We start from the raw sequence: 21063 nt of genomic DNA, 5'->3' as shown, positions 1-21063 counted from the left end.
CTCCTCCTGGCGTGGGAGCGGTGCCCTGCCTGCCTCCGCGGGAGCGGAAGCGCGCGGTGCTTTTCCTGCCGGACTTTTATTTCTGCAAAGAGTTCGGTTCATTTGGGAAGGGCAGAGGGGGGAAAAACCCAGCCTGCTCCGTCTGCTTGGCAAGGAACCGCTTGCTGACTCTTCGTCGGGGAGGCTGGAGGGCTGTGCAGAGGCTTCCTCGTGCTCCGCAGCGCAGGGAGGCTGGGTCCCTCCGCCGTGTTCCGGGAGGGAAATGCAAGAACTTACCTGTCCTGGATGCTCTGAAGGAAAAGGGGAAGCTGTCGTGTGCTGCTGGCCTGTGGCTCAGGCTCAGCTGCGGGGAATCAGCCTGAGAGAAGCCCCACGCACTTTATCTCCAGTTAGGCAGTGCCGAAAACACGGGTTGCGGTGGCAGAGATGGTGGAAACGGGGCTCGGAGGAGAAGCTCGGCCACAGCCCCGGTAGCTGCCGGGGCAGCGGGGAAGGGGCAGGGTCGCTGCCCGGTGCCGGGGGCTGGCGGTGCCCCCGTGGCGGCCGCAGGTGCAGGAGAGCGCGTGTGGTCCTCGCTTAACAGCACCTGGTAGCCCCAGGGCCGGGGTTAGAAGCACGCTCGGCATAACTCGGCAGCTTGCAGGAAGTAAAACCTGAGCCGCAGGCGAGGCTGAGCGGCCGGCCGCCAGCGGCGCAGCGCAGGTCACCGTGCGTGGCGAGGATCCGCGGCTGCACGGCCGGACCCCGGCGAGGGAGAGCTCCGGCATATTTAGGACACGCTGCACCAGCGGGGCTACCCGAGTCCCAGATAAAGGTGGCTGCTGGTCTAAATAGTTGTCTAAAACGGGACCGGGCCTGGACGGGAGGCTCAGCACGTGCTCAGGTGCCCTTGCCGGGTCGGCCTGGCTCCTCGCCTGCCGCGGGAGGACGTGGTGCCCCGTGGGGAGCCGCTCGCGGCACCGTCCCTGCTGCCTGTGAGGCTGGAGTGCTGTGTGCCCTGCTGCTGCGAAGGCACAGCAGAAATAGCTGCTGTCTCCCCGTAAAATGGGATTTCACTATTTCTCTTGCGTGCTGCTGTTGACCCGGCCGAGCTGCGCTGTTAGCTCTGGTAAGAGCTGTTGGAGAGTTCCTTGTTCAGCCCTAAAACCCGGAGGGGCTTGGGGACAGGGACGCCAGGAGAGCCCTTGCAAGGGGTCAGGCTTTCAGAGCTCTCCAGTCCCCGTGTCACAAGCCCACGCGGTTTCGGGGCACAGCCACGCGCGGCTCCCTGAGGCGGCTGCCTCCCTGCCTGGGGTGAAGTGGGGCTGGAACCGAGACACTGGGGGAGCTTTTAGCAGGGCTTCGGGATATTACTTGTTTTATGGTGTGTTTTGTTGTTTGTCTTAATGCCGTGCTTCTTTTCTGAGAAGCTTAAAAATAAAGCCTTGCTTCCTTTGTAATTTTTCTAGTTAATAACGGAGATTAAGTCTCCCTGTATCGTGTAACCCCGGTTCTTAATGGCCCCCTGCGAGCTTGCCGGCACAGTCGCCTTTTGAGAAGAAGTCTGTTGGCATCCGCGGGCGTGCTTCGGGCACCCGGGGGATGGGGACCCGCTGTGCTCGGTGCTGTCTGGGCACCGCCTGGCCCCAGGTGCTCCCGGTGCTCCGGCAGCGAGCGGGACCCCGGGGAGGTGGGGGCGACCTCCCAGGGTTCAAAACGGGGAGCTCGGGGGTGCCACGGCGAGTGCCTCGGGGGTGCCTCGCTTGCTCGGCACGTCCCAGCGCCTGCGGGTGCCCGAGGACCGGCTGTGGAGGCTTGCAGGGTGCTCGTCTCCTTGGCCGGGCTCGCTGGGGCTGGGTGAGGGCCCCCCTTCCACCCTGGCTGCTTGGGGCTCCGCTGCTTTGCAGGCTGCGCGCTGTGATGGACAAGGGAAAGCTTACTCCAGGGGATCGTGCTTTTCCTCCTGAACAGCTGTGCCTGCAGCAGTCCCGCTTGCTTTGAAAGGGAAACGCAGCGCTTGCCCACGAGCTTCCTCCGGGCAAGAGCTGGGGGTGTCGGAGCAGGGCAGAGCCTGGCGTGGGCAAGCGGGGCTGGTTTTGTCCCGGGCTGCCACGGGAGCTGGAATGATTTGGGGCCGGTCGGCTACTTTGGGTGCTGCTTTTGCTCTGCGTGGTGACAGTTGCGCGTTTTGCTGTCTTGCAGGTCCTCAGAGCAAGGTGTCGCGATGCCAGCCCAACGAACACAACTGCCTGGGCACGGAGCTGTGCATACACATGAGCAAACTGTGCAACGGGCTCCACGACTGCTTCGATGGCTCGGACGAGGGGCCGCACTGTCGGGGTAGGTGTCTGGGGGATGGTGAGGGTCTGCTCCCCTCTGTGGACACACAGGGCTTGCTGGAAGGTGGGCTGTGTCATGAAACACCTCCCTGGCCTCCTTTCCTCCTCCACCGTGGTGAGAGTCCCGGGGTCCCCGTTTTCTTGCTTGGGGTGAGTCCCCGCGTGCAGCCTCAGGGGTGTCGCCTTGGTGCTTTGTGTAACTGCTTTGCCCCGGTGCCAACGTGCTCGCGTGCTCCCCTCTCCCAGCTGCAGGCAGCCAGTGTAGGGGTAGCTGAGCGCTTGCTGGCAGCTAGCAGGGCCGGAGATTATCCAGAGCCGCTTGCAAGTAAATGCCCATCATTCCTGAGCCTGCAGGCCATTAAATAGCTGCATTGTCTCCTGGGTTTAAAAGCTTGGAGAGTTCGGATTCTGGTTCAGATAAAAGATACTGGTATGTTTTTTTCCTTCTTTCCAGGAGCTTTGTTCCACCTCCTGGCCAGTCCCTGGTTGCTAATCCTGTTGGGAAACTCTCCCAAAATCAATGTGCATCGGCTGCCTGGTGCACAGCTTAGCCGCGCAGAAACACGTGTCCTGGGCTGACCCCGGAGCTGGGTCTCGGCTCTGGGCGAGCAGTGTGCCTTCTGCCCAGCCCCGTCCCTTCCCCGGGCAGAGGGCTCTGGCTGGGCCAAGCTTCCATCGCCCCCAGCCTGATGCTGGGCTTGGGACACGCTGCCACGAGCGGCTCCCCCCTGCCCCGGCCCCGAGCTGGGAGCTCCTCTGCTGCTGGGGCTGGTTGGTGCTGCCTGGGGCAGCGCCGGCAGGAGCAATACAGGGGTGTTCGTGCTGCTTTGCGCACTCTGAGCATTAATACTTAGTTAATAGGTCTCACTGGTTAATTGGGATCTGGTTTTTCATGGTGGGGCAGCCCGTGGCCTGCGTGCACCAGGCAGGAGCTGGGTGCAGGCAACCCTGTGTCGCTGCTCGCAGCTTGGGGCACGCTGCGGGCCCAAATCCTCACTCTTGTTTGCGTCGGGTGCCGAGGTCCCCGGTGCCCGCAGCTGGCAGGGAGGCATTCCTTTGCTGCTGATCCCAAACCCCATACCAGCCCCTGCCTTTGCTCCAGGTTTAGGGAGAGGTGCTGCTAATCTGGCCCGGAGCAGGATTATCCAGGAGTTGAAGGCAGCAATTGGAGCAGGCATGAAGCGAGAAGCGTGCGCTGCTGCCGTGCGTGGCGTGGCCCCAAATGCTGCCTGCATCCAGCCAAGGCCATTCCTGGAAGGGCTGCAAGGGTGTGGGGAAGGGGCTGGAGGCGGCCGGGGCTGGCACCTGCGGCTGCTCTCCTGCGCGGTGGCAGTGAAGAGCGCAGCCTTGCTGCTGCAGAAGGACTCGGAGCATGTGCCAAGGCGTCACCCGGGTCCCGCTGCTCCGGTGGCCGTGCTGCTCCAGCCCCGCTCTTCGCTGCCCGTGCACGTCCCCGCCGCGGGTTGGGGGCCCCGTGTACCCACGGGACATGGGGCACTCGGGGCGGCAGCTGCTGAACCCGTGCTGCCTCTGCGGTAACGCTGCCTGCCCGCGCTGATAGAAGGAGGCTGCGGAGCCTCTCCGCAGGTCGGGGTGGAGCCGAGGTTGGCCGGGCCATGGCGAATGTGTTTATCCTGCCTCCGATAGCAGGGTGTGGAGCTTTTCAGGCCTGAACGAGGAGCCCCAGGCCCTGCTGCTGGTTCATGCTCTGGCCTGCTGGATAATCACAGCTCATTCTGCTCCCCCCATTGCCCTTTGCACCTGGCCTCTCTGCCCTGAGGTCTTTTGCTGATAAACGTGAGCTTCCTCTGCGCTCGGGAGGTTTGTCCCGCAGAAAGATGCAGAGCCCCATCTGCAGAACCGGGGAGCCTCTGCTGCCCTTGCAAAAACCCATAGGAGATGGAAATGCAATTAGAGCCTTTGTGCTGAAACTCCCTCCATTGTCTTCCCTGCCCTCTCCGCTTAAGACTCTGCATTCTTGAGGGTTTTTTCTTTTTTGTCGGATGCATGTAGTGCTTCAGTGAGGAGATAAGAATCTGAAATGAATAGCCGGGCTTGCCAAAGCTGATAAACCTTGTAAACAAGTCAGCTGGGCCCTGCCTGCCTTATTAAACTATTACACATGCAGGGGGCAACATTTCCAGTCGGTCGTTTTGGCCCTCAGTGCTAGCAGAGGAGGAAGGTCTCTCCTGCAGCCAGCAAAGGCCCCCCCGGCCCCAAGCACAGAGAGGAGCCTCTGCGGCTGCAGCCTTGTAGGATTGCGTGTCCCCCCCGCCCAGCCAAGCCCCCGCAGCGCTGCCGCTTCAACCCCAGCAGCCCGAGGGCTCCCAGCGCTGCGCGTCGGGGACTCTGGCCGAGGGTGGCTGCTCGTGAAACTTCCCATCTGGACGTGGCTCTGGGAGGAGGAGGAGATGCAGGGGGGTGAGAGAGAAGAAAGGGGGGGGATCTGCAGGGGCAGGGCCCTGGGGTTCGGAGGGCTCAGAGGGGAGCTGGTCCTGGCAAGGCTGGGCAGGGGTCTGGGTGCGGATGCTTCGCAGCCGAAGGGGCTGGGGACAGGCCAGGTACGGTCAGCCAGCAGTGGGGCCTTGTCTCTGCAAACACCGCAAGGGCTGGGGAGGAGCGGGGCTTGGGATCTGGATTCCTGCACCTTGGGACAGCCTCCGGACAGCAGCGTTTGGGCAGGCTGGGGGGCGACGGGGGCCACGCAAAGGCAGAGCGGAGTTGCTGAACGTGGAGAAGCCATGGGACGGCCCTCGGCGTGCGAGCGCAGCACCCGAGCTCTGCTCCTCCTGCTATCGGGGACGTGGAAAGGGCCGAATTGTCCCGGTTTGCGGAGGCGCGTGGTTGGGCGGCTGCAGGCGCACTCTGTTTTTTCCCCTCGTCAAGCAGATTTGCTGTGACCCGAGTTCAGCGCCCTCTGAGCACCAAAATGACTGGGTTAGGCAGGGTGAGCGGAGCAAATAAAACCCAGTGAAAGTCGCCCCCCCCAGACAAAGAGGCCTTTGTGGGCTGATGCACTCTCGTCTGGCACGGCGAGCATCCCTTCTGCTGTGAAAGCTTGCCCTGGCCCTGTGCGCGCTGGTTGGGCTGCGGTAGCCTCTCACCGCTGCCGGCGTTAAGGGGCAAGCTGGGGCGGCCGTGCTCTTGCCCCACTGTGACACAGGGAGGCTGGGCACCCTGCTTGTCCCCCCTCAGGCCTGGTGGTGAAGGAGCCAGGTAGCGCTGCACATCCCCTCCCCAGAGACCCCCGGCAGGCTAACGAGGCCTGGCGCTAAATAACCTTGAGACACTGGAGGCTGCCGTGTGGTGGTGGAGCAAGGCAGAAGCTGCCGAGGCCGCCCAGCAGCCCTGGCCTGCTTCGTGTGTTGGGAGCACGGAGATGTGGAGGCTTCGCGGGTGTTTTCAAACAGAAATTGCGCCGCGGGGAGCAGCGAGCCGGGCAGCCGTGTCTCTCCTCCAGCCTCTGCAGGCCTCTGGGCACTCCAAGGTGTCACCGCCTGCGGCGAGGCCGGGCCGGGCGCAGGGCTCTGGCACGCGTGGCCGCTTGCACCTCTGACCCTCTCTCCTCTCCATCCCCTCTCTCCTCAGAGCAATTAGCAAATTGCACGGCCCTGGCCTGCCAGCACCACTGTGTGCCGACGCTGAGCGGTCCGGCCTGCTACTGCAACAACTCCTTCCAGCTGGCCGAGGACAGGAGGAGCTGCAAAGGTGGGTGCCGGCGCCGCGCTCCTGGGGCCGCGGCCGCTGTCTCAGCAGCAGGGGGCTTGGCGAGGTGGCCGAAGGGATGTGGGGCTCGCCGGGGGGGGGTCAGCAGTCTCTGATCTGTAGAGGTCAATGGGACAGGGCTCTGATTGTCTCCCTTCAGCTGTGGGGCTGTTCGGTGAATCCTGAGAAGCATCGGAAGGGAGTGAGGACGTGGCTTTGTGTGGTCAGAGGGGCCGTCGCTGCACTGCTGCACGCTGCTGTCCACGCCTTGGGAAGGATGCTGGAACATAGCAGGGGGGTCAAAGGGAGTGATCAGATCCATGCAGTGCCTAGAAACAAGTCTTGAAATGAGAGGTTTCTGCAGCTCCATCATTCATTTATCTGAGCAGGGGTGAAAAGGGGACTTTTAACAGCTCCTGCATGCACCTCTAGGGGTAAGAGCTTTCCGGTGGAGACAGCGCTTTCATCTAGCAGAAGAAAGAGCAGCGTGCGAGCTGGGGGTTTGGAAGCTGAAGATTAGAGAAATTCAGACTAGAAATTTAGGTGGGGGTCTTGGAGAGTGGGGGGAAGGGCCAGTGAGTTGGCGAGGCCTTGGCAAGGCCCTGCTGTGAAGCAGGGCTTTTCCTTTTGCTTCTTGTCTGCTGGTGCTTCTGCAGAAAGCTGGGAGGTGATGTTTGCCAGGCACTCTGCTGGAGGGTATTGTGACGGTCCTTCTGCTTTCTGCATGTTGCTGGACTTCCTCACAGAACGTGTCCTTCCCTTGCAAGGCAGCTAAGGAAAGGTGCTGGTCCAAACCTTGTTTTTTTTGTCTTCTTTTCCAGACTTCGATGAGTGCACTGTCTATGGGACCTGCAGCCAGACCTGCACCAACACAGAGGGTTCCTACACGTGCAGCTGTGTTGAAGGATACCTCTTGCAGCCTGATAACAGATCCTGCAAAGCCAAGAATGGTAAGATCCTGGACGAGAGAAGTGTGTTGTCTCTGGACAGCTCTGAAAAGCATGGCCTCCTGCTGTAGGTGTGCCCCTGCCCCGGTTCTTTGCTTTAAGCCGCTCTTCCCTGAGTACAACCTGTGCCGCCACCTTCCCTCTTGTACGTGTTGGGCTGTGTGCCACAGCCCTGCTTCTGTGGGAGCAGAAGGGCCGGGCTGTGTGCTGATCACAGAATCATCTAGGTTGGAAGAGACCTCCAAAATCACCCAGTCCAACCTCTGACCTAACACTAACAAGTCCTCCACTAAAACATATCACTAAGCTCTACATCTGAACGTCTTTTAAAGACCTCCAGGGATGGTGACTCGACCACCTCCCTGGGCAGCCCATTCCAATGCCCAACAATCCTTTCAGTAAAGAAGTACTTCCTAACATCCAGCCTAAACCTCCCCTGGCGCAACTTTCGCCCATTCCCCCTCGTCCTATCAGCGGGCACATGGGAGAATAGACCAATCTCCACCTCGCTACAGCCTCCTTTAAGGTACCTGTAGAGAGCGATAAGGTCGCCCCTGAGCCTCCTCTTCTCCAGGCTGAACAAGCCCAGCTCCCTCAGCCGCTCCTCGTAAGACTTGTTCTCCAGACCCCTCACCAGCTTCGTTGCCCTTCTCTGGACTCGCTCGAGCACCTCCATGTCCTTCCTGTACCGAGGGGCCCAAAGCTGAACACAGTACTCGAGGTGCGGCTTGATGTGGCGCTGCAGCCACAAGCCGTGGTGCCCGGCCGTGACCCCCCTTCTCCTCTCCAGAGCCCGTCGACCGCCCTCCCGTGCTGCTCATCGCCAACTCCCAGAACATCCTGGCCACCTACCTGAGCGGTGCCCCCGTGCCCAACATCACCCCCACCAGTGCCAAGCAGACCACGGCCATGGACTTCAACTACGTCGAAGACACGGTGTGCTGGGTGCACGTGGGCGACAGTGCCTCCCAGACCATCCTCAAGTGTGCCAAGATCCCCAACCTGAAGGGCTTTGTGGAAGAGCGCTCCATCAACATCTCCCTCAGCCTGCACCGTGAGTGCCCGTTCCCCTTCAAAGCTTGCTCCCACTCCTTGTGAACCCCGAGTGTCCCAAGGTGCGCGAAGCGGGGGCGTTTCGGTGGGAGGTAGCCTCCTGCAGGGCCAGGCACCTGGGCTTTGGCACGGACTTTTCCTCTTTATTCTCCTTTTACCTTCGTCCTTCCTTTTCCTTCCCTCTTATTATTCCTAGCAAGTCTCAGGGCTTCTTTGTGCAAGTATATAACAAAAAATGATGTGGTGAGGAGTGGAGGTGATACCTGCATAGAGGGGATGGGGCCAGCAGTTCTCCCTGCTTCCTCTTTTGGTTTTGGCCCTGGGTTCTTCTTGCCAAAGTGGGCTTCGGTCTCCTGTCCCTCGGTAGGGACTGAGACCAAAATCCCGACCCAGAAGTGTCAAATCCCGACCCGTCAGGCAGCCGGCTGAGTCACCGGCAGCCGGCGGTGGATGCTTGGTGCTGTTTGTGTCTCCCAGGCTGTGATGAGTGTGGTTACAGCACAGCCTCCTGTTGGGGCTTGCTGGTCCCAGTTCAGCAGTCAGGCAGGGGAAGGAAAGCTGCTTGCTGGGGTTTCGGTGCCCTTTGACTCGGGCCCTCTAGAAAATGGAGGGGAGAGGACTGTGTGGGTGCGTGCCCCGTCTGCTCTCCTGGGAGCCCCGTGGGGATCGTGGCAGAAAGCCGCCGTCTTCCCAGGCCCTTCCTTCGTGTGCCTTCGTGTGCGCGTGGTGCAGGGCAGGTGGGATCGGAAGAGAAGCTGTGGAGGTGGTTGAGTGTCGTAGCTGTGCAGCCAGGATGTGGAGATGGCCCCTCGCTGTTTTCCTGTCACTGATTTCGTCCTCTGAAACCACAGACTGAGGCAGCTAGGGTGGGATTTTGGTATTTTCAGGGCATCGCCATCTGGTTCTGCAGCCCTTGGCTTCCCTGGCGTAATCCTCCCATTGTATTTTACCTCTTAAAACCAGGAGTGCTTTCAGACAGCGGCTGCCTGATGCAACAAGGATCCCCATCCTTCGTGGGTCCGAGGGCGCTTTCACCTGATGAGCAATAGCTGGCGTAGCAAATTAGAGGAACATGTACGGACGGATCTCCGCGAACCGACAGAAGTCTCTGGCGGGTCCATGGGCGAGGGCGTTCCTCTGCCCCCGGCAATGTCACGGTGGCCCGGCCAGGACGGGGAGAAGGGGCCAAATCCTGGCCGCGCTGTGGGGTGCACGGGGCTGCTGGGGGCCACCCTTGGGCCCTGGCTGAGCTGGGGCTCAGCGTGCTCCAGCCGCTGCACCGCATGGAGGGTGTGCGTGGCACGGCGCATTTAGGCTTGCGCGGTGTATTTTTAGGGCAGTGTGTATTTTTAGGGAGCGGCCTCACCCTTTGCTCTTACAGGCGACAGCCTGAAATTAGGCAGGACGGGGCTGAGCTTTGCTTTCTGTCCCCCCCCCCCCCCCCCCAACGGTTTGAGGTCTGCTTCTGTGCGCTCCTGCTTTTTTTAAGGCTTTCTCAAGTTGAGTTTGGTCTCTCCCCTTGGTTCACGGGAGGGTCCTGTGGGGTTTCTTCCGGGGCATTAGGGTTTTCATTTCCTGCAGCTGTGGCTGGTGGCCAGGAACCGCGGGCACAGGGGATGGCGACTGTGGCCCTGTCCTCCAGTTTATTGCCTCCGTCTGGGGGTCTGGGTTGCCGCAGTCTCCCCGCATGGTCCGGGTCTGGTCCCCAAGGAGGAGCGCACATCACCGGCGTGAAGGCTTGCCGTGGCCCCTCGGCTGCCCGCAGGCTTGATCTAGTGATCTGGCAAGGGTGAGCCGGGTGCCCCAGCCATGCTGCTGGGCAGAGGTTGTGTCCGGAAGGCAGGCCCAGCACCCCTGACAGCGAGCAGCCTCCCTGGCTCGTCCTGAAGCCCCTGGGGTGCCCTCGCTTGGCTTTGGACTGCGGGAGGTTGATGGTGTGGGCAGCAGAAGAGAGCTGGGATTGTGCTCGAATGGAGGGAGCTGCGGAGGGAGAGAGAGCTCGGACCAAGAGGTGGGCAGGCAGCGGGGCAGGACCAGAGCCTCAACGCCCGCTCTGCTGCCCCTCTGCCGTGCCTGAGTGGGGGCAGGCTTTGGGGCAGTTGTCCTGGCAGCTGCGGCTCCAGGAGGTTGTCAACCTCCCGAGGACAGCCTTGTAATCATGGACAAGAGGGGAAGGGAGCTCGTAAGAAGACCGTGTTCAAGTCCGAACAAGAAAAGGTGCCTTGCTTTGCTTGTCCTCCTGATCTGTTGCTACAGCTTAGGGTAGGAAGAGGGGAATTCAGCTCGCCTGGATGGGAAAACTCCTGATTTTGCCCCGGGATGAAGGGAAAAGTCTCCTTCGCAGGAAGAAGGGCGGCAGCAGCTCCTGCATGCTGTCCCCGCTGCTGGTGTGTGGTGGGTGCCTGCACATGAGCTGCGGGGGCTCTCTGTGGGGTTACATGGCCATAGGGTCACTCCTCCAGCGTGCAGGAGTGAAACCGCCTCAGGTTTGGGTTGCTGAACCGTTTGGCGCCGATTTTGTTGGCTCTGATTTTCAGACGGCTCTTGGCCATCCTCCCTGCCCCGGGTCCCAAGCCTGGGTTGGATTTTGGAGGGTTCTGATGAGGAGATAATGTCACTCTCCTGCTTCTCCCTGTTGGGACGCTGAAGAGACCTGTCAATCCAATTAGTGGTTTCTCTCTTTATTTGCTGCTTTATGGCATTTATCTACTAACAGCAGGAGCCAGACTTCCCTGGTGCCTGCTGCTAATGTGGCTTGAGTTGGCATCTGATGGGGAAAGACTGATGCTAAAGGGCTGAAAATTAGCAGCCCCCAGCTGTCACCGGTAAGTCTGGGACGGTGAAATGTCACAGCCCACTTCTGATAGGAGCTGTGCTTCCATGCCTTTTTGTCCCCTCTCCGTTCCTGCGGAGAGATTACTGTCACTTGTGTTGTGGGAGATGTGTTAAATGAATACTATTAGCAGGGCTTGCCAAGACCCACTGAATGCTGAAGCTTTGCTTTTCCCCAGTTCCTTGCACTGCTAAACCCTTTCTTCTATCACAAGCCTTGAGTATTGATGCACTTTTTCATGGTGGCTGTCCCTTGGTTCCCAATCACATGCTGCCCGGGGACGTTTCTCACAGGCAGTGATTTTCTCAGTTGATTTGAGGCGTCCTGTTCCCTGCCCCCACATCTCTTCCAGGAGCATGCTAAAAATCAGAGGCTGGCGAAGTCTTCCACCCCTTTCTCTAAGAGAAGGCAAAAAGAAAAAGTAACAAAAAACCCCCACTCATTTTGGAACTGAGTTATTTCTCACCGCATCAGCCCGTGCCGTCTGCGGCAGGCAGAAGCCCTGGGCACCTCTCGTGTGCAGGAGCTGCAGGATGCCGTGGGCTCAGCGGCAGTGCCGGCACCGCAGGCTGCGCTGCAGCTGGGAGGCGATCCCTGGCTTGTGTTGCAAAGCAGCGAAACCCACGGTGGGGAAGGGGCGGGGGACGCATGCCCCCTTATCGCGGCAGGAATTTGGCTCTGTTCCCCGCCCCCCTCTCTGCAGGGAGCTCAAAGGCAGCACCTCCGCATCCAGACCCCGCGGGACTGCCGGGGTCTGCGGTCAGCACCCCTGGGCGCCTGCAGCCCCTGCCCTTGGTCCTCCCTCGCCCTTGGGTCTGTAGGACCGCGGGGCTGAGACCGGGGAACGAGCTCTTCTCTGAGCTGCGCAAGAAGGGCCTCGTCCTTCCTGCCAATGCTGAGTCGCAAAAAGGGGAACTTGTTTCTTCTTTCCTCCCTTTCCGCTTTCTCTCTTTCTCTCTCTCCTCCGCTCTGTGTGAAAATTCCAGTCCTGTTTCTAATCAGGGAAAATCCTGGCAGGCACCGAATATGTGCTCACATTCAAGGACAAAAAGGAGTGTGTGTTGGTGTGTGCAGGGGAAGAGCTGCTCTCTGCAGCTTGCAGAGGTTTTCCCCTGCTGCTCAGACAGTCGGCCCAGTGTCTGCTCGGCCTGCTGGCCTTCCCAGAGCCGAGCCGGCTGCTGGGAGCTGAGCTGTGGGGAGCTGGGACCCCGTGAGGGGGCTGCTCCCCAGCGGAGCGCCCTCAGTCCCCAGGGAGCCCTGGGGGCAGTTCCTTCCACCGGTACTTCCAGCCCTGTCCTGGCCCTGTTACGCTTGGGGGTTCCCCTTGCTGGGGCGCGGGTCTGCTCCCTGCCACCGTCCGCGCCCCCGGTGCTGCGCCTGCTGTCTGGCCGCTGGCGCCGGGCTCTGCGGCGCTCCCAGGCTTCGGCCCCAGCTCCTGCCGGCCACACGGGGCTCAGTTCCCTCTGCGGCTGCAGGCTTGTAGGGTTCATTTCAGAGCAAGACTTGACCCCAGTTAGGCCCTACCCTCCCCGGCTGCCCTGCCGATGCTCGGCGGAGGCTCGGGCGCCACGGGTCTCCTGCGGACCCACCTTGGTCGGCAGCTAATCCCCGACCCTCCGGGGACCCGCTGGTCCCGTGCGTTTTCTCAACCAGATTTCAGCCTCCACGTGCTTCCTGAGACAATGTTCTCATTTGTTTGGAGTTGGCCTTCCGAGGAATTTCAAAGCAAAACAAAACAAAACAAAATCTGCTTTCGGGCTTTCGCGTTGCTAAACCCCCGCTGGGTGAGCGGCAGGCTGGCCACGGGGAGCCGTGCTGCGCTCCGGCCGTCCCCTTCCCTGTCCCCGTGGAGGTTTGCTGTGGGACCGCCCCTGCCACCCCTGCTCCCATCCTGGGGCTGCTTTTTTGGGAAGCGCCCGGTGCGTTCGCAGCTGCTTGCACGAGTCCCTGAGTCCTTCAGGCCTCCCGGGCTGGCCGTCCGGCTGGCTCGCTGCGTGGTCGCCAAAGGGACGAGGGAAGCGGTGTGCTCGGGCTTGCGGTCGGGTTGGGGCGACCTTAAATCGGATCCGTGCCTCGGTTCTTTACAGGTGAAATGAGAAAGGCAAAATCTGGCCCCGCAGCGAGCTGGGGATCGGGGCGCGTGGTCCTGCAAGGAGCAGTCCTTCGGGGTGGGTAAAGGACGCCGTTAATGGGCAGCAGCTTGACCCAGCCTCTCAGCTTCCCAGGCTTTTACTGCGAGCGCTGCGATTGCCGCGTTAAAGCCTCAGCTCCCGGAGTGGTGCGATCAAGTGATACTCGGCTTTCAAGAAAGGGAAGAGTTCGTTGCTTTTACTATGGAAAAATACTAGAAAACACGCGTCAGGAGACCGAAAGCAGAGTTTCTCAGAGGATCTCCTGGTGGTTCCCCCCTTCCCTGTTCTTTCCCTTTCTTTTTTTCCCCACTTCTCAAACGACTCCTGACTTTTTGCATGGTACCGGTAGCTCCACAGCGCCAGGGTTCCTTGCCCTGAATGCATTTATTGTGCCACGAGGTCCCTGGTGCCGGTACAGCTCCTTTGTGGCTCTGGAGCTGGAGGTGTCTGAGCCTTGCTGCCCTCGGAGTGCCGGGGAGGTGGCGGCGGCTTTGCCGGCGTCCCCGCGGAAGCCGGGATGGGTCCACGCCAGCCGTGCCCGCGGCCGCGCCGGTGGGGTCTGCGGGCTGGCGTCCAGGAATGTCGGCTGCCTGGCGGGACGCGGCCAGGGTTGCTGGGAAAAGGCTGCGGAGCCTTCTCTTGATTTATTATTTCTCGTTTTAAGGTTCGCTGTTTTCTTTGTCTTTTATAAAACAAGCCCCCAGGAAGGGGTTTGAAATAGTGGGACATTTGATCCCGAGTGCATTATAAACCTTAAATGATAACAATCTGGCCATTATTAAAATACCTTCCTGGGCAGCATCTATCTAAACAAGCATGTCTAGGAGGTTGTTTTCATTGACTCCATTTCAGCCCTGTTACTCGTAATGACCTGCTCTGTTGCCAATAAGCAGAAATGCTGTAGGGTTTGGGACAAATTGATTTCAGGGAGATGTTGGTCTACAGAGAAATCCAAGTACGTTTCTTTCCCCGCTTTGCATGGAAAGCTATTTTTCTTCCTTGCTGCCTCGTTCTAGCCAAGAAAGAGGCTCTGATGTGAACTTCTTTGGCAAGAAAGAGGGATGATTGGTAATTTCATCTGCTGATCCCTTTCTTGCTTGCTTGCTTTTTAACTGTTGATGACTGCTCGCATAGCAGCAACTCACGAGAGCCGGGGACATGATCACCTCCTCCTGCTTCACCTGATGCGGGTTCTCCGGCGGGGTGCTCGCACCCCCCCATCGGCTCTTTGTGCTGGGGGGGAGGTGAAGGCTGCGGTGGTTTCAGGCAGCCCCTTCGCCCGGTGCCTGCGCGGCTCTGTTCAGCGTGGACGCAGACGTGGGGCGGGCAGGGTGCTGGAGCTGGGGGGCCAATGCGCCCTGCCGGGGGAGACGCGTTCCCCGCGGTGGGGTTGCTGCGAGGGGCTGGGCTGCTGACCTGCAGAGGCGTCGATGGCTCCCCGGGGCCGAGCAGGACTCTGCTCTTTGGGGTTCAATTCCTCTTTGTGCTTCCTGCGTGAGAGACAGGGACAGAGGCTTGGAGAGGGCTGAGCAGGGCCTCGGCGACGCCTGGAGGCAGCGTGGGGCTGGGGGCAGTACGGGGCTGCCGGCAGAGCCCCCAGCAGAGGGGTTCAGCGTGCCCCTGCTCTGGGGAAGGGGCAGATCTTTGGCTGTGCTGGGGCCCCGAGGGCTGCGGGCAACAGCCCCGTGCCGCGGTGGCACCATGGGGGGGACGCAGGGGACAGTTCGGGGGGGGGGTGGGCTCTGCTGCTGGCTCCCTTCCTAGCAGAGCTGCGGAGAGGGGCTCCCTGCGCTCCCCCCGTCCTCGGGCAGCGTCCGTGTGCTCTGCCAAGCGAGGTCCTTTTCCTGGCGGGGAGCCCGCTGTGAGTCCTGGTTCAACGGGCCGCATTGAGTTTTCGTTATGCAAAGGGGAAAAAAAAAAGGAAAGAAAAAAAAGGGGAGGAGGAAGAGGAAGCAAAAGTGCTTCGGGTTACGCAAGAGCCTGGTCTCGAGGGGCACTGCCTTGTTACGTGGCTGTCAAAGCCTCGTGCGGGGCAGCTGCGGGAGGAAGGCCCCAGCCCGTGCCGCCTCCTGCGCGCATCGTGCGCGGCTGCTGGGGCTGGAGGAGGGCCGGGGTCTGACCGTGCCGGGGGCAGCAGCCCCCCACCCTGGTCCCGTCCCTCCCCGCTCCCCGCGCGGCTGCCGCTGCCCTCCCGTCCCCCTCCGGCAGCGGCAAGGTGCTGCTGCTCAGCACGGGCCGAGCCCCGTTTCCACGTTGCTGCAGATCAAAGGGCAGAACTAATTCCCCCCGTTAATTGGGATCCTCTTGTGCGCGGAGACGTGTTTGAGTCGAAGTGGCAGGGAGCACGTTTATTCCTGCAGACGTCCGTCCGCCCTGCGCCGCCGCCGCCGCTCGCAGCTCACCCCAGCGCGGCCGCGCTCTGCTGGGACCGCCCGTGCCTGCAGCCGTCCCTGTCTCAGCGTTCCCGGCCCTCGTCCCCTTGCCCTCCCCAGAGCACCCCGATAAAGCTCCCGCGGGTTCTCGCTGCCCCCCCCTTGCACCCACAAGCAGGCCGAGCAGCCTGTCCCTCGGCCGGCCTCTGCTGAATGCCTTTGTTGGTGGAATTGCCTCATTAAGGAACAGTAATTAAAGTCCCTTGGCTGTCCTCTGCAGCCGAGACGGAGCTTGCCCCAGCTCTCTCCTTGCTCTTCCCACCTCCAGTGCCGCAGCTGGGAAAGGGGGGAGCAGGCTGGGGTCTGGGGAAGAGCCCTGGAGCTGGGGAAGGCGACGGAGGGGGCCGGGCAGGGGGCAGGAGGGGGCCGCCACCCCCGGGGGGGGCAGTGCAGCTCGCAAGGCTCGCACGGGCACGCGGCGCACGCATGGAGGCCGCAAGCATCCCTATGCGCGCCGAGTCAGACGTCCTGGACGTGGGCCACAGGCTCCCACCCAGCAGTTTCTCCTCTGAGCTAAACAGCTTAACGGAGTTGGTTTTTTTTTTTTTTTTTAAATATATTTATTTTTTTTAGCTTGGTTTTCTAAGGAGACCAGGCTGACGTGATGGTGCTGGCTGTACCCGCCGGTGTCTGGCCCGTCCGCAGCGCCTCCTCCTCGCTCGCAGGCTGGCAGCCGATGGCAGCTTCTGCTGCAGGGGCTGAGCCGGAGCCTGCAGCCCAGGGGGGGGTTAGCTGACCCCAGGCCAAAAATCAGCTGCCCGGCATTGGCACAGGGGCACGGAGGGACCCCAGCCCTCTGGGGATGCGCGGTGGGACCCAGCCATCCCCATCCCTGCCGGCCGGGGGAGGCGGGTGCCCTGAGGGGCCGGAGTTTGTCTTTGTGCCTGTCCTGTTAGCACACTTTAATTAAGGAAAATTGTCCCCAGGAGCAGTGTTTACCCACGGAGCAGTTTGCCATTACAGAGAGCGTCTTGTTCTCCGGGGCAGAGGATGTGTGTGGAGGGAAGAGACAGAAATTCCTTCAGATTATGGTATTATGTAAATGTATCAAACGGATCATTCCCTATAAAAAAAGAAAGTAGGAAACCAATGTATTTGAGCAGCCCTGGGGACTGCATTCCTGACGAGCCTTCGTTCCTCTTCTGGAGGCGTTTTTGAACTGAAACATTTGGCGACTTCTCCAAGCTTTTTCCTCGGCAGCCGCGTGCCGGGGGCTCCCTGTGTGCGGTGGCACGGCTGGGTGCTGGGTGCTGGGTGCTGGAGGCAGCCCCGTCCCATCTCCTGGGCTGCTCGGGCATCCCGGTGCGACTCCTGTCCCCACTGCGGGCTGCTCTGGTCACCGCAGCCGTAGCTGAACTCGTCTGGTTTTCCTTCGGAGGGACAGTCCGTACCACCAAAGCACTGAAAGCAAAACACGTAGGTTGTTTTCAGGAGATGAATTTGGACCTAAAAACAACATGCGAGTAGCAGCAGCAGAGCTCGGCTGAGCTCCTCGATGTGTGCTGGGGTAAAGTAGAAACGCACCTCGTCAGAAAGGTGAGCAAGGGGCTTGTATGATTGACCTTGTGTTGGAGGGTGGCGGTGCTTTCAGCTGCCCCAAAGGGGGAGTCTGGCAAGGGAGAGCTCCCCAGCAGAGCTGGGGCCTCTCCTGAGCAATTCCTGCCCTGTCCTGCTCCGGCTGCCCCGCGGGGAGTGCTCCCTTCTAGCAGTAGTCAAGGAGTGGGATTTCTTCCAGAGCGCCGCAGCTCTTCGCCTCTTACACGCTTAAAAGTGCAAGAGTTAGGGTGAGCCTGACTTGCACGCATCTTAATTGCAGCTGTTCCAGAATTGTGTCGAAATCCATGTTTTAGTCTGAGACAAGATTGCATGTTTCCTTCCTCCTTGTGTCAGACCATAATTGATGTATTTGCAGAGTGCACAACAACTGATTCATGCAGAGGAAAGTTATGTGCTGGGTCAGCAAAGCTAGTTCCCCAAAAAACCCACAGTCTTACGGTGCTTGACTTGCTGTGGGGTAAATCAGATATTCCAGGGCTTGGGTTAAGGAAGGGAGAGCCTCCGGCAGGAGCTCCTGGAACGGCTGCTCCGACAGTGAACCGCGTGCGCCAGGGAGCTCTTTGTGCAGGACAGGATGCTCCCAGCCCCACTGAGCACAGGATGAGGTTGGGATCGGGGGCAGGAGAAGGGTGTCGCTGGGAAGACTTGTAAGGGTCGGTGGGGCCAAGTCCTAAAAACTCCCCTTCAGCACGTCCCTTCCCTGGCTGGGAGCAGCGTTGCCCTTCAGCCTCATCCTTGGGCGCGGGTCAGGTATTCCTGCCGCGCTCCCCGAGCGGCTTCGTGCTGCAGCAGGGTCTCCGCGCGCTGCCGGAGGAGGCCGGGCTGGAAGCGACCTTCAGCCCCATGTGAAGAGCCACCGCCGGTGCCCCCGTGCCGTGCGGGCTGCAGAGGTTGCTTCAGCTTTCTTCTTCTACTGACCATGGGAAGGAAGAAAAGGCAAATCTGAGCCCAGTGCCACGCAGATTATTTTGTGGCAGGGACTTCGGCAAGTGCTTCGTCAGGGTCAGCGTGAAACCAGGAAACATCTGCGCAGGGTTGGTTTTGGAGCTTGCTGAAGTTGCCAGCCCACCATCGTTGAGCAATGTGCCACTGACTAACTCCTTGGGGCTGCCTTCCCCCTGTCCTCCCTCTGCGTGCCTCCTCCCTAAAAGGGACCCAACGGGCAGAGCCCTCTCCGGCATCCGGCCCCGCACCAGCCGCGTTTGTGGCCAGCGCTTCTGAGTGGGGCCAGCTGGCATGGGCCGCAGCGATCCGGCCCTAATGAGGTTAGTTAGCTTCTTCCAGGAAAAGCCTTTAAAGTTCACGTCCCTTCTTCTCTGTCCCCCAAGCTCCTTTTCAAACGCTAGCAAATAAATAAATCTTAGCAAATGATTTTTGCATGTTGCAATTGTTTGCAACACCCAGCGCCGATTGAGCAAGGAGGGAGACTTGAGTCTCGGCCGGGGGCCGGGAGATGCCCTCGTAGGCAGCATCCCTCTGCCGCTGGGGGCTGCCCCCTCCTTGTTCCTCCCGTGGTCCCTGAGCTGGGTCACTGAGAGGGCTTTGGCTGGGGCACCTCCTGGTCCCCCCCGTCTGGCAGGGGATGGCGGGGGTGAGGAGAAAGCCCCGACCTTCTCAGCCCCCCCTCCCCGAGCTGTAGTGAACTGGGGAGAGCTCTCTGCACGTTAACGCTGGGGGGTAAAAATTGACGTTAGCTAAATTCGCTTCCACTGAAAGTTCAAGAGGAAAACCAGGTTTAGCTGAGGCTACAAGAAAGAACTGATGATGATAATAATAATAATAACAACAACTGATTCCTGCAACGGGGGGGGGGGGGGGGGGGGAGGAAGGGAGGGAGGGATAGAGAGCAGGGAGAGGGAGCAATTTGAAAAACAAAAGCCTTTGAGGAGCGTAATGCTTTCCAGCTGCAAAAATACAGCCTGGGAGAAGAGCAAGTGCTTGCGTCACCTCCAGCTCCGAGCCCGCGGCCCGGCCCCGCTGCCCGCCCCAGCGATGCCCGGCTCCGAGCAGGGCCCCCCCCCGCCGGGCCGGCCGCGCTGTGCTGGAGCCGGGCATCGCTGCTCCCCGTGTCCCCTTGGTCCCCGGGGTCCCAGGTGGCAGCCGTGACGGGGACGGGCATTGCCAGAGCGTCCCGGGAACGTGAAAGGGGCTGCGGGCCCTGAGGAACGAGCGGTTTGCGATCTGCAGCTGGTTCTGGCCGTTTTCCCTTCCGAGCTGCGCTCAGCCTTTGGATGCCATGCTTGTGAGCTTCCTCCCAGCTGGAGGAGCTGGAGACGAGCTCGAGCTCGGCTGGGAGCGCTCGGTGAGGTGGCAGCGGCCCCGTTCTCCTGGAAGGAGAACAAAAACGGGGCCTGAGTGCGCTGGGTTCGGCCAGACGGCAGCTCCTGGCCGGGGGGGAGGAGGGTGGCGAGGAGAGGCCAAATCCCCGTTGCTGGAAGGACTTGCCATCGAACGACCCACGAAGCCAGCCCCCGGGAGAACCTGAGCGAGGAGGGCTTCTGGTGGGCCTGGTGGGCCGGGCTGGGTGCCCGCAGGTGCCGGGGATGGCGCCAGGATTGCGCCGTCCCACGGGGTCCTCACCGCCCCCCCCCCGGCCGTCCTGTGACTCTGACTCAGCGCCGCGCGAGCTCCAGCCAGCAGCTGATTTTTGGGGAATTTTTGCGAGTCCCTTCGGTGGAGCGTTCCTGGCCCTGGCAGCGCTGCGTGCGCGCTGCTGCCGCCCCCTCCTCTCATCAGAGGCCGGTGAATCAGGGCCGGGGGTGGAGGAGGCGGGGGCCGGTTGGCGTGGGGAAGACGAGGGGGGCCAGGCCCAGCCTCCCCGACACCCGGGGGGCAGAATGCGGCCCTTGCCCACCCCGCACCATGCCCCCAGCCCAGCTGCAGCCCTTGGGGCAGCGGCTCCCACTGCCCTGTGCTCCCTGTGGCCCCGGGGGGCATCGCCTCCGCCCCGGCCCCGCTCGTCACTCGCTGCACGTTGGGCTCTCCGTGTGCCTTTGGCGTAGCTGCTTCGGTGCTAATTCCTGAGCCCTGACTGTTTCCACTTATTTTTATGAGATAAATCAGGCCGGGTGATAGCGGCGGGACACGGCGAGCCTCGCCTTTCCGGTCGGTCATCGGTGCGCAGCCCTGGCCCTGGGGTGCGTGACTGCCAGGAAGACATCCCCGTCCCCAGGGCCAGGGCTTGGCCTGAAGAGCTGAACGGGGTGTGCAGCAGTGGGAGCTGGCCCAGGTAGCTCAGGACTTGGGGTTGGTGTTGACAGGGCACCCACAAAACCACCGGGTGCTCATGAGCTCGGCGCTCGTCAGCAGCCGGGCAGCGCCTCGTGGTGCTAGAGCAGGGAAGGGCTTGATGTAATCAGGCTGAATCCTGCAAGCAGGGGGAGTTGGGGGCATTGCAAAACGTCCTGGCTTGATTCATGTTTTCCCTCCCTGTGCGCTCTGGAGCTTCTGCGCTAGTTAATAATTCAGCAGTGTCTGGCTCTGCTCCTCTGGGGCTGTCTGGGTCCCAGCGCCGCGGGGCAGTCGCGGTGCGGGGCCGCGGACACCTCAGCCCTGGCCCTGCTCCGCCTTGCAGGTGGCCGGGGACAGCAGCACGGTGTCGCTGGTCGGGGCGAGCGGCCCCGGGGTCCCCTCCAACCAAAAGCACCGGGGGACAAAGCCCCCACTTTCACCAGAGTACCCGGGAGCTGCAGCCCTCGCCCTGTCCGTGGGCCAGGGCCAGCAGGGAAGGGGAGCCGGGCAGCACGCAGCAGCACCCTGCTTACAGACAAAGAATTTGGGTGCATCAGGTTTATCCGATTTAACAGGCTTTTGCTGGTTTAATTAAATACTTAAACTTGGCGTGCCAGATGCCGTCGCTCACCTGCTTCAGGGCTCGGGGCGTCTTTGCAACGCCGGATTACCGCTGCCTGCTCCTCGCCTGAGCAGGGCCCTGCCTGCTGCTGCCCCTGGTCTCGACGCTGCAGTTTGTGCTCTCCTTCCTGCTGCGCTAGTCGCTTCTCCGGGAGCCAGCTTCTGCTGCCTTCATCCTCGGGAGGACCTTTCCCTGCTGCCCGGCCGGCATTGCTGTGGGGACCCCTGTGCGGC

At 61.1% G+C, this 21063-nt stretch overlaps 1 protein-coding gene across 4 annotated transcripts in view; it reads left to right on the top strand.

The window, feature by feature from the left end:
• The window catches only part of LRP1 (LDL receptor related protein 1), an 89607-nt gene that overhangs the window by 22684 nt on the left and 45860 nt on the right, over positions 1–21063 (top strand). For all 4 annotated transcript variants that reach the window (XR_013942586.1, XM_080570889.1, XM_080570888.1 and 1 more), the window contains 4 exons: positions 2182–2319; positions 5907–6026; positions 6845–6973; positions 7761–8024. Coding sequence is in view for 3 of the 4 variants with exons in the window: in XM_080570889.1 (XP_080427015.1) it covers positions 2182–2319; positions 5907–6026; positions 6845–6973; positions 7761–8024 (651 nt within the window). In the remaining variant the exon portion in view is untranslated. The remainder of the gene's footprint in view (positions 1–2181; positions 2320–5906; positions 6027–6844; positions 6974–7760; positions 8025–21063) is intronic.

This window comes from Anser brachyrhynchus (assembly GCF_964034855.1).
Source record: "Anser brachyrhynchus genome assembly, chromosome: 29".
NCBI lineage: Eukaryota > Metazoa > Chordata > Aves > Anseriformes > Anatidae > Anser > Anser brachyrhynchus.
This window is presented reverse-complemented; position numbering and strand designations above follow the sequence as displayed.